Source organism: Gallus gallus, chromosome 8, assembly GCF_016699485.2.
Source record: "Gallus gallus isolate bGalGal1 chromosome 8, bGalGal1.mat.broiler.GRCg7b, whole genome shotgun sequence".
In the NCBI taxonomy this organism is placed as follows: domain Eukaryota; kingdom Metazoa; phylum Chordata; class Aves; order Galliformes; family Phasianidae; genus Gallus; species Gallus gallus.
The window spans coordinates 6,924,879-6,943,969 of record NC_052539.1 but is presented as its reverse complement, the minus strand read 5'-3'; the positions used below and the strand labels follow the sequence as shown (position 1 = coordinate 6,943,969).

The window sequence follows — 19,091 nt, the reverse complement described above, 5'->3', positions numbered from 1 at the left end:
AGGTCACCTTGTCTTCTCCAAGCTAAACAAGCCCAACTCCCTCAACCGTTCTCCACAGGAAAGGTTCTCCAGCATCTTTGTGGCCCCTCTCTGATCTTGCTCCAACAGTTCTCCATCTTTTTTTGTGCTGGGGGCCCCAGGCCTGGACACAGTACTCCAGATGGAACAGAGCAGAGCAGAAGGGGACAGTCACCTCGCTCACACTGACCAATGACCGTGCTGCTTTTGGTGGAGCTGAAGATACAGTTGAAAAATGTACACCATTATCAAAGGTACAGATGCCCTGCGCACAGCATACAAGCATCAGCAAGGTTGACTTCAGTCTACAGCAAGTTGTGCTGTACTTGAGCATCACGAACCGTGTTCTGAGGCAGAGCAAGCTAAAGCCAAGAGCTGAGCATGTAGGAGCTACACAAAGGCTTAATCTCTTTAACAGCTCCAAGATCTGGTTGGGCTTCTTCAGGTCTGTGGCCATTTCTGCCATTTTTGGGCAGAAAGCTTGCTTTGGAGGTTAAGGAGTGAGTAAAAATGGCAGAGAAGAGTAGGAATCTTGTTTCCCTCTATAGTCATTAAATCAGTGAAATAAGTAGTCTCAACGGTGAGAACCTTCCACTTACATAGCACTCCTCTGTACTTTCTCCTAGTCATTCATTCCCTGAAGCTCTGAAGGAAAAGCAAGGCTTCTGTGTGGACTATCCGGGGGTGTTTTAAGTCAAGGAAAAGAAGGAATGTTGGCAGGTTTATTCCAGTGCTCCTACTTTTTAATAGTATTGTTATTAATGAAAAGCTGGCAATATCTGACCATACCTTAGAGAATGGCTTCAGGAATAGAGGAAATACACAACTGCTCAGAGCACACCAACAAATCATTTTCAAATACAGCACTATTCTGGCATCTGACAGCTGCCTGGAACCATTACAAGGCAGCATGAAGACAACAACAGAAAACACAAACACTGATGCATACTGGATTTACATAAAGCCATTACGTAAAATTCAATGAAAACAGCACCCACACTGCAGTTGATTTTCAGAAATAAATCTATCCTTATTTACTTGAGTTATAATATTCACTTTAAACATCTAGCCACGTTTGTAAATAAAACAAACAAGCTTGTAAACATGGCTTAGGATGCTCTTTTTTCCCCAGATCAGAAATACACATACCTCCTCCATTGTGTTTCACACTGGGGGGCAGAAGAGAAGCACAAAGCTAGAAAGGATAACTCTGCACTGTAATATAACAGTGGTATTTTGCTTTAACGAACAGACACCAAGATACATACACTCTAAGTTGCAGTGGTAGTAGAGGACATCACGTTTATGAATGTAACAGTATAGGAAGCAAATAATGCTGCCATTATAGAGGACACTGCTGATAGACAACACTGCTTAAACTTGACGTTTGCAGCTAGGTTAATTGTTCTCATAATTTAGAGCAATGTTCTTCCCAAATCTAGGGAAAAAGGCAAACAGACTCATCTCGAAGCCTTCTAGCTTCCACTGACATTTAAAGCAGTATCCAAAGTAGCCAAGTTCCTTCTTGAAACCATCTCTACTAAGTAGCCATTTGGTCTCAGTTTTGATGCAGAAGTTACCTGAGGGCTACGTTTCAGCTTCAGGTTTTTTTTGTTGCAGCCTTCAGGTCACACTGTGCAGCCATTTATCTAGAGAAGAGTCAACCTGTGCGTTCAAAGCCATCATAATATTCGTTACAACTGACAGATGCAGATTAGAGTCTGCAGCAATTTCTGTGATCTGGCTGCTGTGGGATATACTAGGCTCCAATTATATCTTAGTCAGTGCCATAAAAAAGGATATATGCAACGTGTAACAACACATAATGAAACTTGTCAAGTTCTACCTGGAACTGTCCATTATTTTTTCATAAAGAACTGACAGTTTAATAAAGCATAATTCATAAGAGTTTATTTACTGTAGCTTTCAGTGCTGAGGTCGAGGCAGTAATTATACAATACACAGATGTCTTTATCACTTAGAATTGTGTGGATGAGGCAAACAACCATCTGAGATTGTCTACTTCTGCAACACATGTTCTCAGAGCACACTTCATAGTATTGCTGCTACTACTGCTAGGTACAGTTCTAAATGGCCAAGTGTCCACTCCTTGCCACACAAGAACGAAGATGCCTCTGGAACAGCCTTCTCCATTTCAAATGCTTATATCTTTTTAAGATTATTTTTGCTCAGGACCAACTGTGTCAGTGTATAAATTAATCTTCTGCAGACCAAACACTAACTAATAACGGAGGTGGAAGCCTGCACTGCAATAGCCGAAAGGGATGATGTATGAAATCAGCACACTGATGGTAAGGTCAGGAGCATGATTTAAACTCCTGACTGTGAACAGGCAATGACTGTGAGGTATTCCTCCTTGCACACAGAAAGTTTAAGACTGTCAGTCAGGTATCTGGGTTGCCACTTTACCTATCAGCATCATCTTGACCTTTTGAGGCACTCCCAGTTGAATACAATGGCCCTCGAAGCTTCAGGAAGTTATTGAACTGCTATTAGCCAGGAAAACGAACAAGCTGAAAGTTCAGCCTGATATTTTAAGAGCTGTAAACACCTAAAACTGCAGTGAGAGTCAGTAGAAGCTGAAGGAGCTACGTATCATTAAAAATGAAGTACCAAACAAACCTCTGATATCCTCACCACAGCTGGAAACATGCTCTGACCTGCAGTTGTCAGTATACTTCCATGAGGCCAACTCAGTGAATCTATGTTGCCCCACCAAATTCACAGGTACTATGAAAAACAGCTGCAGGATTGGCATCCATGGTCTTGCTTACCAAGGAAATAATTTTCTCTTATACGTAATAAAACAAATGCTTGCTTTCCCCCGTTGCCAAGAGGCAATGAAAAGTAACCTTTCACCACAGCTCTCCATTTTGACCCGGAAATAGCGAAGGGACTTCAGCTAAGAAAGGACATGAAGCCAACACACCTTCTATAGTTTAATTAGTCAGTATTGCTAGCATCTCTGCAAGCATCAGAGAGCTTCAAAAAGATCAGAACGGGGAATACAGACTTGATTGCTCCAGAACTGCCTCAGTGAAGATTTAAATCCTCCCTACATGGCAACAGGTAATATTTTGCTCTCACTATCTCATTCAGTAACTTCACTCCGGCCATTAAAGTACATTCTCAGCCCAGAACTCATAGCAATGATGGGTTAAGGAAGAGCTGCAAGTCTGCACTAGCTCCAGCACTACCCAGCACTTCAGTATCGACTGTACACTGTCAGAAAACTAAATTCTCTCCGCTCAAAGAGCAGAACTTCACCCTTTTCTACTTACATGAGAATCACAACTCCTGCCATTATCATGCAAATAAAAGAGCTGAAATTAAGGCCATGCAGTTTCCCTAGGCGGCTTGTATCACACGTAAACACCAATTTTGCTGACTGCCATCTAGGTGGCATGCACCTTTGCATCTCTATAGACATACTCAACTACCTTTGCCCCCTTAGAGAGAGAAGCTCATGACAACCAGAGACAAAATGGCGCTTTCATGCACACGGTAGCTGTTTCAAGTACATTAATGCTTTTATGCTCTCATTACCTACTATTAAAGTACAAAGATCTTCCACAAATAAGCATCCTGGATTATGTTCATCTAACGAAGAAGCTGATGCGGGACCCAAGACCCGAGGATGTTGTTTCTTACTGTATCAGAAGCATTTTATCCTTTGTGACACTTCATTCATTAGCATCCTCTTTGCTGCGTCTGAGCCCTGGCAGAGACACTTGTGAAGCACCGACGGCAGGGTTATTAATCTAAAATCTCCTTTCCCAATATATACCTACTGAGGATACAGAGTGCTTTAAAAATTAGCCTACAGCTTGAAAAGACTGAGAAGAGACAGGCAGATCCACAGGCAAGCAGGAAGAACTGGCTAAGCTGTCACTTTTTTGCTGGCTTGTCCTGAACACTTGACAGAAAAATTTTACACCCATGCTTTCTAGAGAAACACGGAGAGATTGGTTCCAATTGTTCTGGTCACATCAATATCTATCAACACTGAAATTTCTTGTTAGAAAGCCCAGAGTGGTCTCACACAAGCAGAGAAGAAAAAGCAAACAGGAAGGGTATGCAGCTCTTGTGTTTCCCACCAGATGCTGCACCTGGCCAAATATGTCCTTAATGCACATCCAGAGCTGGCCAGAACACCATTAAGCACTCATTAAGGTAAGCAGAAAGACAAAACAAGAAGTTATGCAAATTTATGAGTGAAGACAAGTCGTAGGTGTTGCCTTTTCCTCGAATTTAACCCTTTTTATGTGAAATGAAAGTTGGACACCAGTGACAATTCAATTTGGATGTTTGCTACTGTTGCTTTGTACCTGAAAGACTTAAAAGCAGAGTTTACTTCTAACACTCACACAGGACTCCATTTATTTGCTTGTTTTGTATGCAAATCACAGGCAAACCATGGTGGAGGTAAAAGATAAAATGTTCCAGGCCAGTTCTATTCACTAAAAAAACCTCACCAACACACCTTCAAAAGACCTTTGAGGATTGAAATGCCATTTATGTGGATCTGCAGACTTTATTACAATAATTTCTAAGTAAACACCACTCTTAAAAACTATTACTGAAGAAGTGAACTGTCAAGTTAGAGACAAGAGCTCTGCTTGCAGCTGGCTTTCCACAACTGGACAACTCGTTAGCATGCTAATAAATGCGCGTCTACCTGGTAGATAAGCTTCTTCAAATGCATAGCATGAGTGGGGAGCAAAGTGATGGAAAGGCAGGTAATTTACAAGGTGAACGTTCACACTGCATTTAGGCACACACAAAACACTCTTGACTATCAACCATAAGGGGGAAAGTGTAAAAAAAAAAATATTAAAAAGCACCTTAAATACAAAATAATCATTAAAGCTACATTTTCTAAATGAAATTGCCGATGACATGAACAGCACTAAATGCATTTGACGAACACTAATACAGCTTTCTTTTGAAACAGTATTTAAAAGCATTTTAGAGGCTTTCAAGCTTTAATTGCTGTGCAAAATGTATCGTTTCAAAGCAAAGCATGAACAGCTCTGACCAGGGCTCTGTTAGCCTATCTAGCTAACAGTGGAGAGTTCATCTCCACTGACACAAGGAACTCTAAAGCTCTTTTTGCTTGATAAGCAATTTGTTATTGTAAACACATTACAGATAAAATCTTTTTCATTAGGGATGAAGTATGCTACACGTGTTACATATTCCTCAGTGTTATCCTCTTCTTTAGATGTTTCCTGTCTCTTAGAAGAGGAACATTTACCTACCAGATAGGCTGGGAAAGAGTTGCCTTAAGGGTTCTCCAAAATTTCTTTGACCAATGGATCTTTGAGTACGGAAAGTTGAGAGCTGCTCCCAATGACCCCATTGAGTCCACTGCCCAACCCCATTAAGCTCTGAAAAACACCCTGCACGTTGTGAAAGAGAGATGCTTCCTGTTGGGCAGGCCATTTAACGTTCAGAACTATAGGTAAAAATGCCTGCTTGCTGTTCAGTGTCTGCTTTTTGCCTGACAACCTAATTTCTGAAACACAAATACATGCTGTTCTTCCGAAAGGCCCTGAGGCTTTAACTCAACAAGCTTAACTAATGTTAAAACACACCTAGTTTTCTTTAGTGCTCTGGAAGATGCTGGCTAGAGAGTACGTTACCCCAAAATTGAACGTCACACCAAGAAATCTTAATCCCAGCAAAGGCTCTCTCACTCTAAGTTCTAAACTGTTTGGTGGTATCTTGAAATGTTACCACATCAACAATACTGAAGGCAGCTGAGGAATCAGCTACTTGAATTATCACATTTCTGCTCCTAGGAGGGAATGCAGAAAGCATTAAGTCTTCTGCACAGAGACAGGGGAAAAAAAATACCTTTTGCATCATCAGAGCCTGAAGCTAATAGCTTTGGGTCCATCAAGTTGAAGTCAACACTCCAGCACCTTTTCTCATGCTCCTGTTTGGAGAAAGAAGACAAATATTTCAAGGCAGTGAGCTGTAATCTGATCAAACAGTGAAAGAAAAATGCCTGCTGTTTGGTATAAATTGTCAGGCTATTCCTGGGCCTTCTGGTGGTTTCTCAAAAACTTTTCTCCCAATCAGATCAATGCTTGTAGTATGCTAAGCATGGCTTGAAAGAAGTCAGCAGGAGAACAGCAATTTTAAGAACTAAAACTGATTTTTTTTCAATTTGATTTTTAAATTTGAAGCAATTATGATTTCAAGAAATGTATGTTAAAGATCTATTTTCCCAGTATGATTTAGGTGTTTTTCCAATGTGTACTGCTAATTATTCTAGCAGAATACAGCTTTGTCCCCCAGTACTGACTAACATGTCTGTCCAAAGCCACTTAGAACACCTCCTGTCAGAAAGGCCTAGAAGCCCTCATCTTCATATTGAATTATTAAACAACACTTCTGGTATCTAATCCTGTGTTTTTCCACTCAAACATACACTTTCAAGCCTGCACACAAAACACAGAATGGCTGTATTTGTTACGCTGACATATCTCGTGTGGAATCAAAAGCACTGCACTGAATGAAACCTGAAATTTGGTCAAACCCTTTGTTTAAAGCCTTTAAACAAGATATGAAAAGCTTGCCAGGACAAAGTCGCTGAAGGATTTCTAATACATGTGGGGCAGATGTCAGTGTGCGTGCCTTTATCTCTGTAAATCTAAATCAAAAATTCAAGTGATCTGATAGGAAGCAAAATTAGTTTGTTTTAGCACAAGCAACAGCTGGGTCCTCTCTAGGCTCTTTACTTAGTCTCAAAGAAATGCAAAATGTATACGTGAGGAAAACAGACAAGATTTTGTCCGGTACCATTTCTTTTTAATTGACACATGTACAGGATGAATGAAAACAAATGCTGTAAATGACTAAAACACAATGAAGAAGTAAACAAAGCTTTAAGTAGGAATTAAAACTTATGTTGAACTGTTAGGAACGAAAAACTGAAGGCTTGCCTGCACAAACCAGTTTCAATGCAGTATTCTACCTACACACCACGCTGCAGCACCTCCAACCTCTCACCACCAGGCCACCTTTACTTCCAACCTCCTTGTTCTGACTGCAAGGCTCTCAGATCCATTAAATGAAAACAGTGTTCAAATTGTGTGAAAAGTGCCACAAAGTTATCACATAATAGGTCTCACTGTTGAGCTCAGTCCACATATGCACACACTGCTCTGCTGAGCACAGGACCGTACTGGGAAGCCTTCTGCCTACAATTCCATTCTCCTAGGCTCGCCACTTAAGTCTGCATTTTGCTCTTCCGCTTTACAAACACCCATAACAGTAATCACCGCAGGATTTCACAAAAGGCTTTTGACAAAGACATGTGGAACAGGCACGAAGGGAGCCAGACAAAGGTTTCTAAAGAAGGTTGAGACAAATAAGTTCCAGGAACTCATTTCTCCCTGTGCAAACTCCCTACCTAGAAGCAGCAGCAAGACTGGTGGCAAGAAAACATCAACTGCCTCATGACTGTGACAAGACAGAGCTGCCTTGCTCAGAGGACTACAGCTCAATAATGTTGTATGGATAAGACATTTGTCAAACAGAAGCAGCATCTATTTCACCTACTGCTGGACTAAAAGCATCATCTCAATCTGAACACTGCTCCCCCAACACGGTCTGTAGTGCAGGGAAGTGTTGTTTGCTGATTACACGTTACCTGGTAGACCTTGGATCTTTGTCCCGTGAACCCATCCCACAGGATGACTGTGCCTTCATAGTCACTGCTGGCTAGCAGGTTCTTGTGGTAACTACTCCAGCTGATACAGCTTTTAAAAAAAAGAAAATAAAGAGCCAGGTCAGCTTTTCATCAAATCAGGCCTTGCAATATGTCAGGTGATTAGGCTTTAAAAAGCACACAGCACTTGATGATCTCTAAGGCCTTTTTCCAACCTTGATGATTCTGTGCTTCATTCAGTCATGCCACTGAAACACTTGAGAAGGGACAAAACCAAAAACCACCAGAAACAAACCTTCCTCCACAGGCTAAAGTGAATGAGTGACAGAGTGACATCACTTAAGCAAGCAAAGTGCTAGGATTTGAGTTATTTATTATTTGTTGATATTAGCTGTATTAGAGATGATTGTTCCAGCTTTAATTCCTCAAAGACTCTCACAGAGAGTTTAGTTGTTTGATGACCCAACCTCTTGCCAATAGCTACTACCTTGTTATTGCTACTAAGGTAAGTACTTACCTAAGAAAAGCTATACATGCAAAGTATAGGGCTGCATAGAAAGCAAAACAGTCTTTCTCCCTGGCACATATATAGTTCTATATACACATGTCTATGTACATAAGCCTGTAACTTCTGAAAAAGTATTTCCAAACATCAGCAAATGTGCAAAGCCCACTTCTTATCCAGAAGAAAACAGCAGTTTGTTTGCTATGGGCCATTGAGGAGATGCTGCTGACTGGAAGTGCATTGCATGGGTTTATATTTTAACTGAATTAAGTAGGCATAAAAACTAAATGACAGTTCCACTGACAAACTAACTGCTAGCAGACAAAACAGGACCAACAATACTGCCAAGTCACATTCATGTCGCTCTGGCACTGTGCCTCCACTCTGCCTCCTGAAAATGTGACAGAGGTAAGCAAATTTGTAATACTTGTTCACCAATTTTTGGACCATCTGGCACAGAAGCACGCCAGTTGGTATCAACTGCTATGCATGTAGCAGAAACTGAACTGACAGAGCCAGCTCATGCAGGTCACCAAACCACTCTGACACAGTTAACTAGATTAGGGCAGCCTTGGGACCAAGTTTTAACCAACAATATAGCTAAAAGTCCAGGATTCCATAACTTTTTAGTCACCTTTTGATTACTGCAGCTTTGAAATATGATGTAGATGCATGGAATCACTTGGGAGTACTTTACCTTGGCAAATTCTTGGTTCCACTGTACACTTGTATCCTGTTTTCCTCAGGAATAAGGCACTTGAACATGGGAAAATCCTTTTCCTTTGTGAAGGCAATTTAAAAATATAAACACCATTGTTCTTTGATTAGCACAGCTCTGGTGTCCCACTCGTGACAATGCTGAGATTTACTGGGGGTGTCAATTTTAATACTACCAGGGGACTACAAGTACCAACCACTAATCTCAGCTGACTGCTACGTAACTGTAGCACCAACAAGTTTATTTCAGTAATGTGAAGCAAGGAACCCAGCTGGTTTCTAAGACAAATTGAAAGAAATATGTGAAAGAAATAACATGCTGTCAGTGCTTGCATCAACAGGAAACTTCGCTGAGTGATCCAAGCCTTCTAGCTCTGACTTGCTCTTGTGTACATATTAATCTAACTTAAAATGAGACCAAGCCATCCAACGGAACCAGTTTTCAACAAAGCTCTCTCACCACTGTGCAATGCTCAGAGAAAGCTTTCAGGACTCTCCTTCCCCAGTGCATTACTGACAACTTCCTTTAGCACTGCTGCACAACTGTGCTCACCTCTACCATTGTAGAGCCTGTTCTCACCCTCGGACATTTATTTCTTGTAACAGACATCTACTGTTTGCAAAACTTCACACTCAGAAATTTCCAAGTTTCATTTAATATAAATCATTATCTTGTACCACCAGGTGCTAAAAGAAGAGTTGAGGCGATACAGCTTAGGCAATGCTTTTCCTGAATAAGTCAGTAATTAGAAAGCGTGTCTTCTGCCCTTGTAGGTACTGTCCCCAAATGTATCATTAAGGAGATATCATCATTATGTCGATGCTACCACCTCTGGGTGCCCAGAGAAAGGCAAGTCTTGTGTCAATGATTTACCTGAAGCCTCATTCTGAGGACGAAGTGGCTCCCTGTGGACCAAATGCAGCTGGCAGGCACTGCCCGCCAAGGACTGCAGCAGTCCAGAGATAACCATGGCTGACATCTGGAGTCCTGCTACCAGGTGACCACTGATGGAAGCAGCAGCAGCTCACAGCCCTACAGCTACAGCACAAGGCCCTGGGCTGGGAGCAGCCTCCAAGCACTGGTAGGGGGCAGGCACTGCACCAGACAGATATCTGTTTAAACCTGTTCCTCCCATCATCTTATCTTCATTCAAGCCAGCACTTCAAGGAGACAGCTTAAGAAAAACATATCTAAGTTTAGCCATGATAGAAGAGCAGAAAGAATACAGCACAGGGCCACATCTCTGAAAATGCACTCTTTCATCCAGACAGCTTTGAGAGCGTGTCAGACAGGCAGCATCAGCAGGAGGAGAGAAAGGCAGATGGGCTGGTGCCAGCCTGGCTGGTTAGAAACAAACTATGAAGAGGTGTATAACTGTGTAACTGCATTGTGTAAATAATAATAATAATAATAATAAAAATCATCCCTAATGATGAAACTTTGGAACTACTACAGAAAAATATAGAGGTCAGTTTAACAGTGCTGTTTGAGATGTGCTAGACCGAAGAACGCCTAAGGATGGAAGGCATGTCAGGCTTGTAAGGAGAAGTAATAGATTATCACAGCAATCAATATAAACAGAGAAAAATGAAGGGTTTCTGTGCCCTGAAGTACATCATTAGATCTGGCACAGCAAAGACCAAGCTAAGAATTCTGCACCACTTATTCTGATAGTGTTAACAAGGGGTTAACGCTCACTTGGAAACCATTTGTAGATAGACTGAGAGGGAAAACAGGAGCTGACAGGTGAAAAATGTTTTGGGATTTGCAGCAACTAAGTGGTTCAATTAACACCTTTTAAGTCACACTCACCATAAATCTTTCATTTTTAAGGAATATGATTAAAGGATCATAATAAGACAAAGACAATCTTGTTCCACCTCTCTGCTTTAATTCTCCCCTCATCGCCACCCAACTCTCTTTACAAAGTCTGAAATCAGAGTGTTCTCCTTGACATTGTAGAACTTGAGTTTCTTTATGACTTAAAGGCTCAAAAGTAACTTTTCACAGCACACAATTCAGGGTTGGAACAGATAGAGGGCAGCTCCTTCTGCAGGTAAAGGACACTTTTTACCTAATTGTTCCTTGTATTAAAATAGAGTAAAGGCTGCAAAGAGATGAAGAACAAGTTGTTCTGAGCACACCTACAGCTCTCTCCTCCACGTGGCTTCTCTGGGATCTACTGAGAGTTGGGATGGTACTGCAGATGGTACTGGGGAGGGGCTGATCATTTTCCTGTGCCCAACACACACAGTTTTGTCGAAATTTCAAAGACCTTTTATCTTCTTGGGTTTTTGTAAGATATTATCATGGATAACAAACTGAGCGAGGCTCAGAAATGCATGGGTGAGCATGATGGGGACTGGGAAAGTAAAGGGCAAAGGGGAGATGGACCAAAAATGCAGCTTACTCAGTCCTCAGGTGAGTTCAACACAAAAACCCCAGGAGTATATAGAAGTGACCTTCTGTAGACAACCTTTGGATGGCCTGCAGCCACATACAGGGGGAAAACTGAAATGCGGAGGCTATGATGTATGATACAAAAGATAGATAGCTAGGGCTGAGATAATGCATAATTAATAGGGGGTTGTGAAGGTCACCTTTTATTTTAAATACTAGTGGCCATACTTCTCAGTTTTCACTTTGTTCCTTCGACCACAAACAGCGCCAACGGTTGCACCCGAGGTTTACTTTGCTGTAATTTATGACAGCTTTCCTTCCAAGAGATTAGCTAGGAGAAACTTGCTGAGAAGGTCTCACTGAAAGCTAATTATCTCCTGCTGAAGCACTCTCCTAACCTTGGCATCTGGTCCGGACACACAGAATCCCTGACCCTGTGAAGACGGATGCTCATTTTGTTCAGTGACACGAGTGGGCAGCTCAGGGAGTGCTGTCAGTTGCGCTGATGTTTCTTTCATGAGCCAACGTTTTTAAGGCTGAAAAGTCTCAAATCCACAATGAAGTTACCAGGTGTCAACTGGATGGAGCTGAAGCTTTTAATAAGGCACAAACTACTTGTGGGCTCACCTGCTTTTGAGTGCCAAATGTTTCAGATCCAGTCTAATGCCATGAGTGAATTAATGCCCAGTAATTTAAGGACAGAAATGCTTGTCCTTAATGCATAAATGATCTGTTACTGCAAGGTCCATCCCTCTGAGCAACAGCACCAACCAAACACTTCAGAGACATACAGAATTACAGCATCATAGCAAATATTAAAACCAGATATCTATTTTTTTTTTCTAATCAATCCACAGAAAGTCCCTCATGAGGTTAAGAGAGAAATACTTCTAAAGCAAAACTTACTGCAAAATAAGGCAGTTACCTTAAAGCTGGAATTAATGGAAGTTGGAGGTGTTTCTGTTCTCTGCAGCAGAAATATAGATGCCCAACAACCACCCTTGAAGTTTTCCAGCATAAACAAAGATCATACCTCTCCACATAGCCCACTAAGCTGAAAAACACCACACGGAGCTTTTGCTTAATTTAAGCTTAATAGTGGGGACTGAATGACGCTTTAAAAATTGACAGTAATACACCTGCAAACTATTAGGCTACAGCCATCATGCATTTGATTGATTGACACCAAAAAATGAGAACAATAAAATACTAGCAGCCTCCTAAAGAAAACCACAAACCAACAACCGGGCTTTTACTGCAGTTGACTAAATAGATGCAGCCGATTTGGGCAGCTCGTGGTAACATCTATCACCCAAGTACAGATGCTGCAAACACACACAGTGGCGAGCATGCAGAATATTAAGCATGCATTTCAAAGGCGTGTTTACCTAGCCACGCTTGCACATCACCTACTATGGATTAACGAGGCCTAAAGCCAATTTCTTTCACCTGGAACACTAGCCCTCTTTTCTATTTTCTTCTCCTGCTGCAGTCTATGGCAGAGCAGCCATTCTGCCTGTTGGATAAATCATAGGAGAGCTGTGCTCGCTGCTCATCCTACTCCAGTCCTCTCCCACCTCCCCAGCTCAGAGGGAGCTACAGATTACCGCCTGCCATAGCTTGGACACAGCAAATCATAATTAGCTCACACCGTGCTGTTTATAGCTCCTGCACAATGCCAGGATTTGTTTCTTGTGCTGAAGCTATGAATCTGTAAATGGGATTTTTATGAGGATTTATGTGTCATCTTGTGTTTTTCCTGGAAGCTTCTGCCTCTGCCGTTCCCGGGGGACGCGACGCGCGTTTACCAGAAAACTGACACACCAACTTCCTTCCCCATTCTTAAAAATAAAGAGCAGGAAAAGCTCAGCAGACGATGAAAAAGGAACACATTTAAGAAGCAGGTGGGTGTAAAGAGGGGGTTGGAAAAGAGGAAGAGAGGCTCTGATACAGCCGGTGCCAGGGCTGTGCTCCAAGCAGGCCTACAAGTACATCACTGCTCAGTGAGACCCAAGCTTGCAGTGGACACCCATGCTGGCAGGGCTGGTGCCAGCCTCAACCAGGGCTGCCCTTCTCCTCCCTTCCCATTTTCCTTTGCCTTTCCCTCCCCAGCTGCTCCAGGACAGCAGGCCTGGCACAAGGCTGAGCTTGGCCTTGCCTCTGCTGTCACTTGTCAGCTTGATGGAAGCCCGCCTGAGCTGCTGCTCCCCCAAAGCTGAGTCACCGGTGTTAAGCTAATGATTTATGTCCCAGCATCATCGCCTCGAACAAGGTTAACCAGGATCGATTTAGGGTGAGCTTCCCATGACGTGGATTTGGAGAGCAAAACCGCCTGCAGACACACAGCCCTGGTGCAGTGCACAGAGGGAAGGATGTTACGAGCTGTGCTGAGCGCCTGCAGCCGTCTGCAAGATCACCATTATACCAGTGGCTTTTTTTTGTTGTTTTTTAAATGCTCTGCTATAACCAGCTGGGACACAAAGCTTCCCACAAGGCAGCCTGGCAGCAAATGGATTTTTCAATGGCAGCACCATGACGGAGCCCCAGAACCCATCCAAGACAGCGGGCAAGAGAGGTGCCACCCATGCAGGACTGCAGAGATATGTTTGTCCCTGGTAATAGAAAGGCATTAGTAAAGAGCTAGAATAAGCCTTTGGAAGATGCTGTATTTCCACCCAAATTAAGCTGAAACAGCCTTAAGCCAAGGCTTTTTATTTTTTATTTTTTTTTACCATAATGCAGGCACAATTTCAGCATACTGCAATATTCTGTAATGAGATTACAGTCTTCCTTCCTATATAACTTCTCCCTCAAGCTACATCACTTCAGAATAGCAAATTATTATACTGTTTTACACTGTGACAGAGAGCCCCAGGACCAGTGACTGGCAGCACAGCTAATGGATATAGCAAGGATGCATGTGACTGACAGCCTAACTTTATTTGTCAAAACCAAAAGCACCCATATGCCAAAGGAAGGCTGATATAATGTGAAGGTGCCAATGGAAAAAAAAAAAAAAAAGCATTTCTTGGGAGGAAAGAGAGAAAGTAGGGCAGGTAAATGAATGAAAAGGACCTTGTCCGTCTCCGCTGAGGCAGAGTGTCAGAGGACAGTACATTTGCATTGTCACATATATATATGTATATACATGCATGAGATTTGAGAAAGAGAAGAAATGCTGAATGCAAGTAGTGTCTTGTCTGGAGCACAAAGCTGACAAGAGTAACATCAGTGAATGTGCTAATGCACCAGCAGCTGCTAGGGAGCACAAACAATTACCTAATGCCTGGCAGGACTGTCAGGGCAGATTCCTATCAGATGTGAAGCAGTAAGTTGGGAAGTAGACTTGGACAGCAAAACACCAAATTCACGTTACTTTCATCCTTCTAATTAAGGCAAGAGGTATTAATCAGCTGCTAGATTGTTCTATTATTCTACTCTTTTCTTCAGAACAATGAAGCTGAACAGTGTGAACTCTGCTACATCTCGGTCAAAAAAGCTGAGCATTTCACAAGTCCAGTAAAACGCAAGCTCCATCAGCAGTATGGTTTATCAATACAGGTTCCTCTCGTATTGTTTATATCCAGCTCCAAACAGGCAATAAATCAGATTGGGAAAGACAGTTGACTGATACTGATCTAAATATCAATGCTGTGAAAAGGAGACAGGTAAGAGAATGAAGAAGAAATCCAATAGTTGGTCATGAAGGGATCATTCCAAACAAACAGGTACATTTACATAAGCAAGCATCATACAAACACACAGCTGCACAGGGAGACTGCCTATTATATTTGTATGCTGCCTAGCCCACAATGAACACATTCACTCAGCTCGTGTTAGAAGTCCTGAAAGCTAGCCCATGAGCAGTTGCATTTACATTTACATCTTCTCCTTCAGAGAACAGTCATACACATACACTGCAATCACCATAATTGACACAACGGTGATTGATCTATTTCATGAAATGTATTAACTACAAAACCACCACTTGTTGCTACAGACTTGCAAACATTACTATTTTTGTTAGAGTAGGAACTGGACTGTTATCTAAAACAAATCTGTTGCTCACACTTCTGTAAGCTGCTTTACTGTTTTCAAAACGTAGAGTAGTGAATCAAAACAAATGAGTTCAACAGATGCTGAAGACTTCCATCAAGGTACTGAATTGATATGATTGCTTCCTTTATTTGCTTTTGAACGTCAATAGAATTTTTGAATTGGGATTTTTTTAAGTTAGGTTAGCTGGATTCTTTTGATAGAAGTTGTGGGATAGGCTACACTTCTTTTGGCTTAAGTCACTTATAGGGATTAAAAATAAACACTGACAGTAACAACTGAAGTACAAAAATCATGCAAGATCATTTCCCAAGATCTCAACATCATGAGATCCATCAGGTCTATATCTGCCTATAAATTCATAGGCAGAAGGTGAAAATGAGGCATGTTTCCTGAGGACCAGTAACCTCTTGATGCGATGGAGAGGATCTTACCAATGAATAGAAGAGCACAAATGAATTGGTGGCTGTTATAAGGAATTGGGGACAAAAGTTATCTGTATAAGCTCTGACATTGCCTGCAGATCCACAACTCAGGTGCACTCTCCTTTTACCCAACTGGATATCCAACAGCATTTGCAAGGAACATGAAGGCTCTTCACTACCATAAGCTACCTTCTCTGAATACCTGGGCCCAGCATACTCAAACAGGAGTGCTTAGTGGCACGTCATCCCACTCAGAATACACAACAAGCTCTCCTGCTTTCCACCCTTTCCCTCCCAGCCAAGTATTACCCATGGCAGATAAAGAAAGCAAAACAACAAAAAACAACACATCAGCAAGCTAACGGAAAAGGCAGTCTGAGTGTAAATGCAAAGGCAATGCCTACCTGATTTTGGAATTACAGGTCATTTCATTCTCAGGGTAGTGAATATCCACTGCATCCTGAATGACTGTACCATATTCATAGACTTTAATCTTCTTTGTCACCCCAGCGATGGCAAAGTAGTCACAGTCCCGGTCAAACTCAATACTAGGAAAGAAAAGCACAGACTGAGAACCATGAAACATAACACATATTTGGATGATAAAATACCTCGCTGGTAAGTACATTTCAGTAGGGCAGAGCAGGTAATAATCCTTCTTAAGACTGCAGTTAGCAAATACGCTGCACAGAGCACCATATAAGGTGTGGCACCAACCACAGAGTTCCTGCTCTCAGGCACCATTTCCTAATCATCCCCTCCAAACACATCCACTCTTCGATTTACAAAATGAACTTCTGTTCAGAAGCTCTAAAGGTTCTTCAGTTCAACTACACCAGCTACATTACAAGATACCCAAACATCACAGCTGACGGCTCACCCTGGAAACTTGCTTTACATTCAGCTGCACGGTCTACAAACAAGATGCTGCGGGATGCCTGCCCATTGATTTATTTTGGATGCATTGCTCCATCCTTCAGCAATTCTGTACAGCAGCTTGGTGAACTCTACGTGTTAATGCAGAGCAAATCAGTACTTCTGGAAAAGGCCCTGTAAATTCCTTAAGCAACAACTGAGGGTTGAGATGTATATCATCAATACTGTAAAACACACGCATGCTATGACTTCCACTTAGGGTTGCTCTTGGAAACAGAGGCACTTATTTTCTTGAACTGCAGGGCAAGTTTGTAATAGATATCAACAAAGCAGCAAGTAAAAGCAGTCACCTTATAACAAAGTTAAGCTGCAAATGAGAAAAGCCTGCGGTTGTACATGACATACATCTGAGAGAAAGGCAGGCAACAGGGTATACACAGCTCAATTCATTGCTATTTCCACAGTTTGGAAGGGCTTGAGAGAAGCCTACTTAACATCCAGCAGCCAGAGAAGTAAATCTCATTTCTAGAAGTAGCTTCTTACCAGCCTGTAGCCCACATCAAACAAGATGTGGCAGGATGGATGTGTGCAGACACCTACCTAGTTTCATTACCATCAACGAGACTAAAGTTTGGTGTTACTCCTAGAAGAAAGGTTGAGGCAGCATTTGCCCTCAGTCTCTATGTTGCTATGACAAGTCACCAGCTCTCCTCAAAGTCTCCCAACTGAGCAATCTTCTACTGCTTCCCATTCAGTAATTAATTTCAATTTCCACTGTCCCTACCAGATTTCTCTTAAGAAGCATTTGTGAACCAGACAGCACATTCTGACTGACAGCGGAGAACACCTAGTTTAAGCTGAGCGGATTTCACACTCATATAGTCTGAAAAATCCTGAGCAGGGGTACTTATGGTACCTTTCTACAGTCAGAAAGTGACAAACCAATTATAAGAGAAGAGGGCTCTTCAGGCAGCACTCACAGCTGCCACAGCTCGCGTTTCTTACCCCTCGCCATAGCTGAGCAGTTGAAGGCACAGCACTGCTTTCAAGGGAAGAGAAATTCAAATGCCAACAGAGTTTTCAAATCCTTGTAGAGGAGAGATATCATCAAGTTATTTTTAAACTATGGAGACGAAGGACTTTTGATATGCTGCCTGACGATACGAAGTAATTCAATGAAGCAGCTTGTACCTTGGCCTTTTAACTCAAGCGCCTAAAATTCCCCAAAGCACTGCAGGAGACAGTTCCTCCACCACTGCTTGCTTGCTACAGGAGAGATAGAGCGAGTCAGGCCGAGTCTGCCAGATCACAGTCCCAAAGAAAGGCAAAGAAAAGGAACGTGCTTATGACTGGGGAATAAGGGAATCAAGTGGACACGCATGCATCTATTTATATAAAGCAAGCAGTAAAGCAGACAGGCTGCTTCTCTCCTCCCCAGACCTCCCCGAGCCTCACCTCCTACATAGCCAGGACAAAAGCCCCATTCTGGACTTGTCTTGTCAGCTCACTCTGCTCTGTGTGAGAATTGTATAATCGGAAGTGCACGTAACAAAAGAAGGGATTTACTTGTACCACTGTCTTAATTGAACTGCAGTCTCGGCTCCTGCTTGCTGCCCCGTGGATTCAGGTAGAGCATAACTAAACTGATGGCAGCAATTCATCTGCTTGGACTCAATTTATACCTTCAGCCTTCTGCTACTGCAGAAAAAAATAATTTATTACAATGTCTGGTAAAAAGCCAAGTTACTGGAACAGAACACTGTCTCACCTAGGGTAGGTTTCCTTCTCTAGCATTAGTTCAATTTTTTTTTTTATTAAAAGATACACCATAGACATAACAAATGAGCATCTGAGTATGTCTGTAAAAGTTAGCACACCATTAAAAACAATTAATAAAAAGCATCAACCACCAAAACAGATCGAGAGACCCGCGACCTTCAAACAGCATCAAAGACACTGCAGGAAGAAAACTGATGCAGAAATGAAGCACCACCTGCACAGATGTTTGGTGGCTGTGAGGAAGGCAGGCAAACCCAATACAGCAAAGCTAACAGCGTCGCATCCTGCCCTCCTCAACCTACGTGCAGTGCTGGTAGAAAAAGCATCCCAGCTTCCTGGCAATCAGCTTTTAGTAAGCGACTCGCAAAGAAAAATATCAACAATCTAAGTAACAAATGGAGCAGATTATTCACTATGCAAAATTATCGCTAATATTTGCAGAGCTCTGCTTCCCCCTGAACTAATCAGGATTAGGACAAACAGCCCCATTTGTGCAGCAGCAGCCATTCCCACACTTTTTCCTACAAGTCTTCTAAACATGCTTAGTATTAAGCAAGGCTCATTTGCACTTAACTAGCTCGCTGGTATTCCTGTCACTTACTGTCTCAAATC

At 42.2% G+C, this 19,091-nt stretch overlaps 1 protein-coding gene across 8 annotated transcripts in view; it reads right to left on the bottom strand.

Annotated features, from left to right (window-relative positions):
* Positions 1–19,091, bottom strand: part of RFWD2 (ring finger and WD repeat domain 2) — a 128,177-nt gene that overhangs the window by 55,868 nt on the left and 53,218 nt on the right. For all 8 annotated transcript variants that reach the window (XR_005861883.2, XR_003076415.3, XR_003076417.3 and 5 more), the window contains exons 12-14: positions 16,229–16,372; positions 7,703–7,811; positions 5,899–5,980 (exon numbers count right to left, since the gene is read on the bottom strand). Coding sequence is in view for 2 of the 8 variants with exons in the window: in XM_015290523.4 (XP_015146009.1) it covers positions 5,899–5,980; positions 7,703–7,811; positions 16,229–16,372 (335 nt within the window). In the remaining 6 variants the exon portion in view is untranslated. The remainder of the gene's footprint in view (positions 1–5,898; positions 5,981–7,702; positions 7,812–16,228; positions 16,373–19,091) is intronic.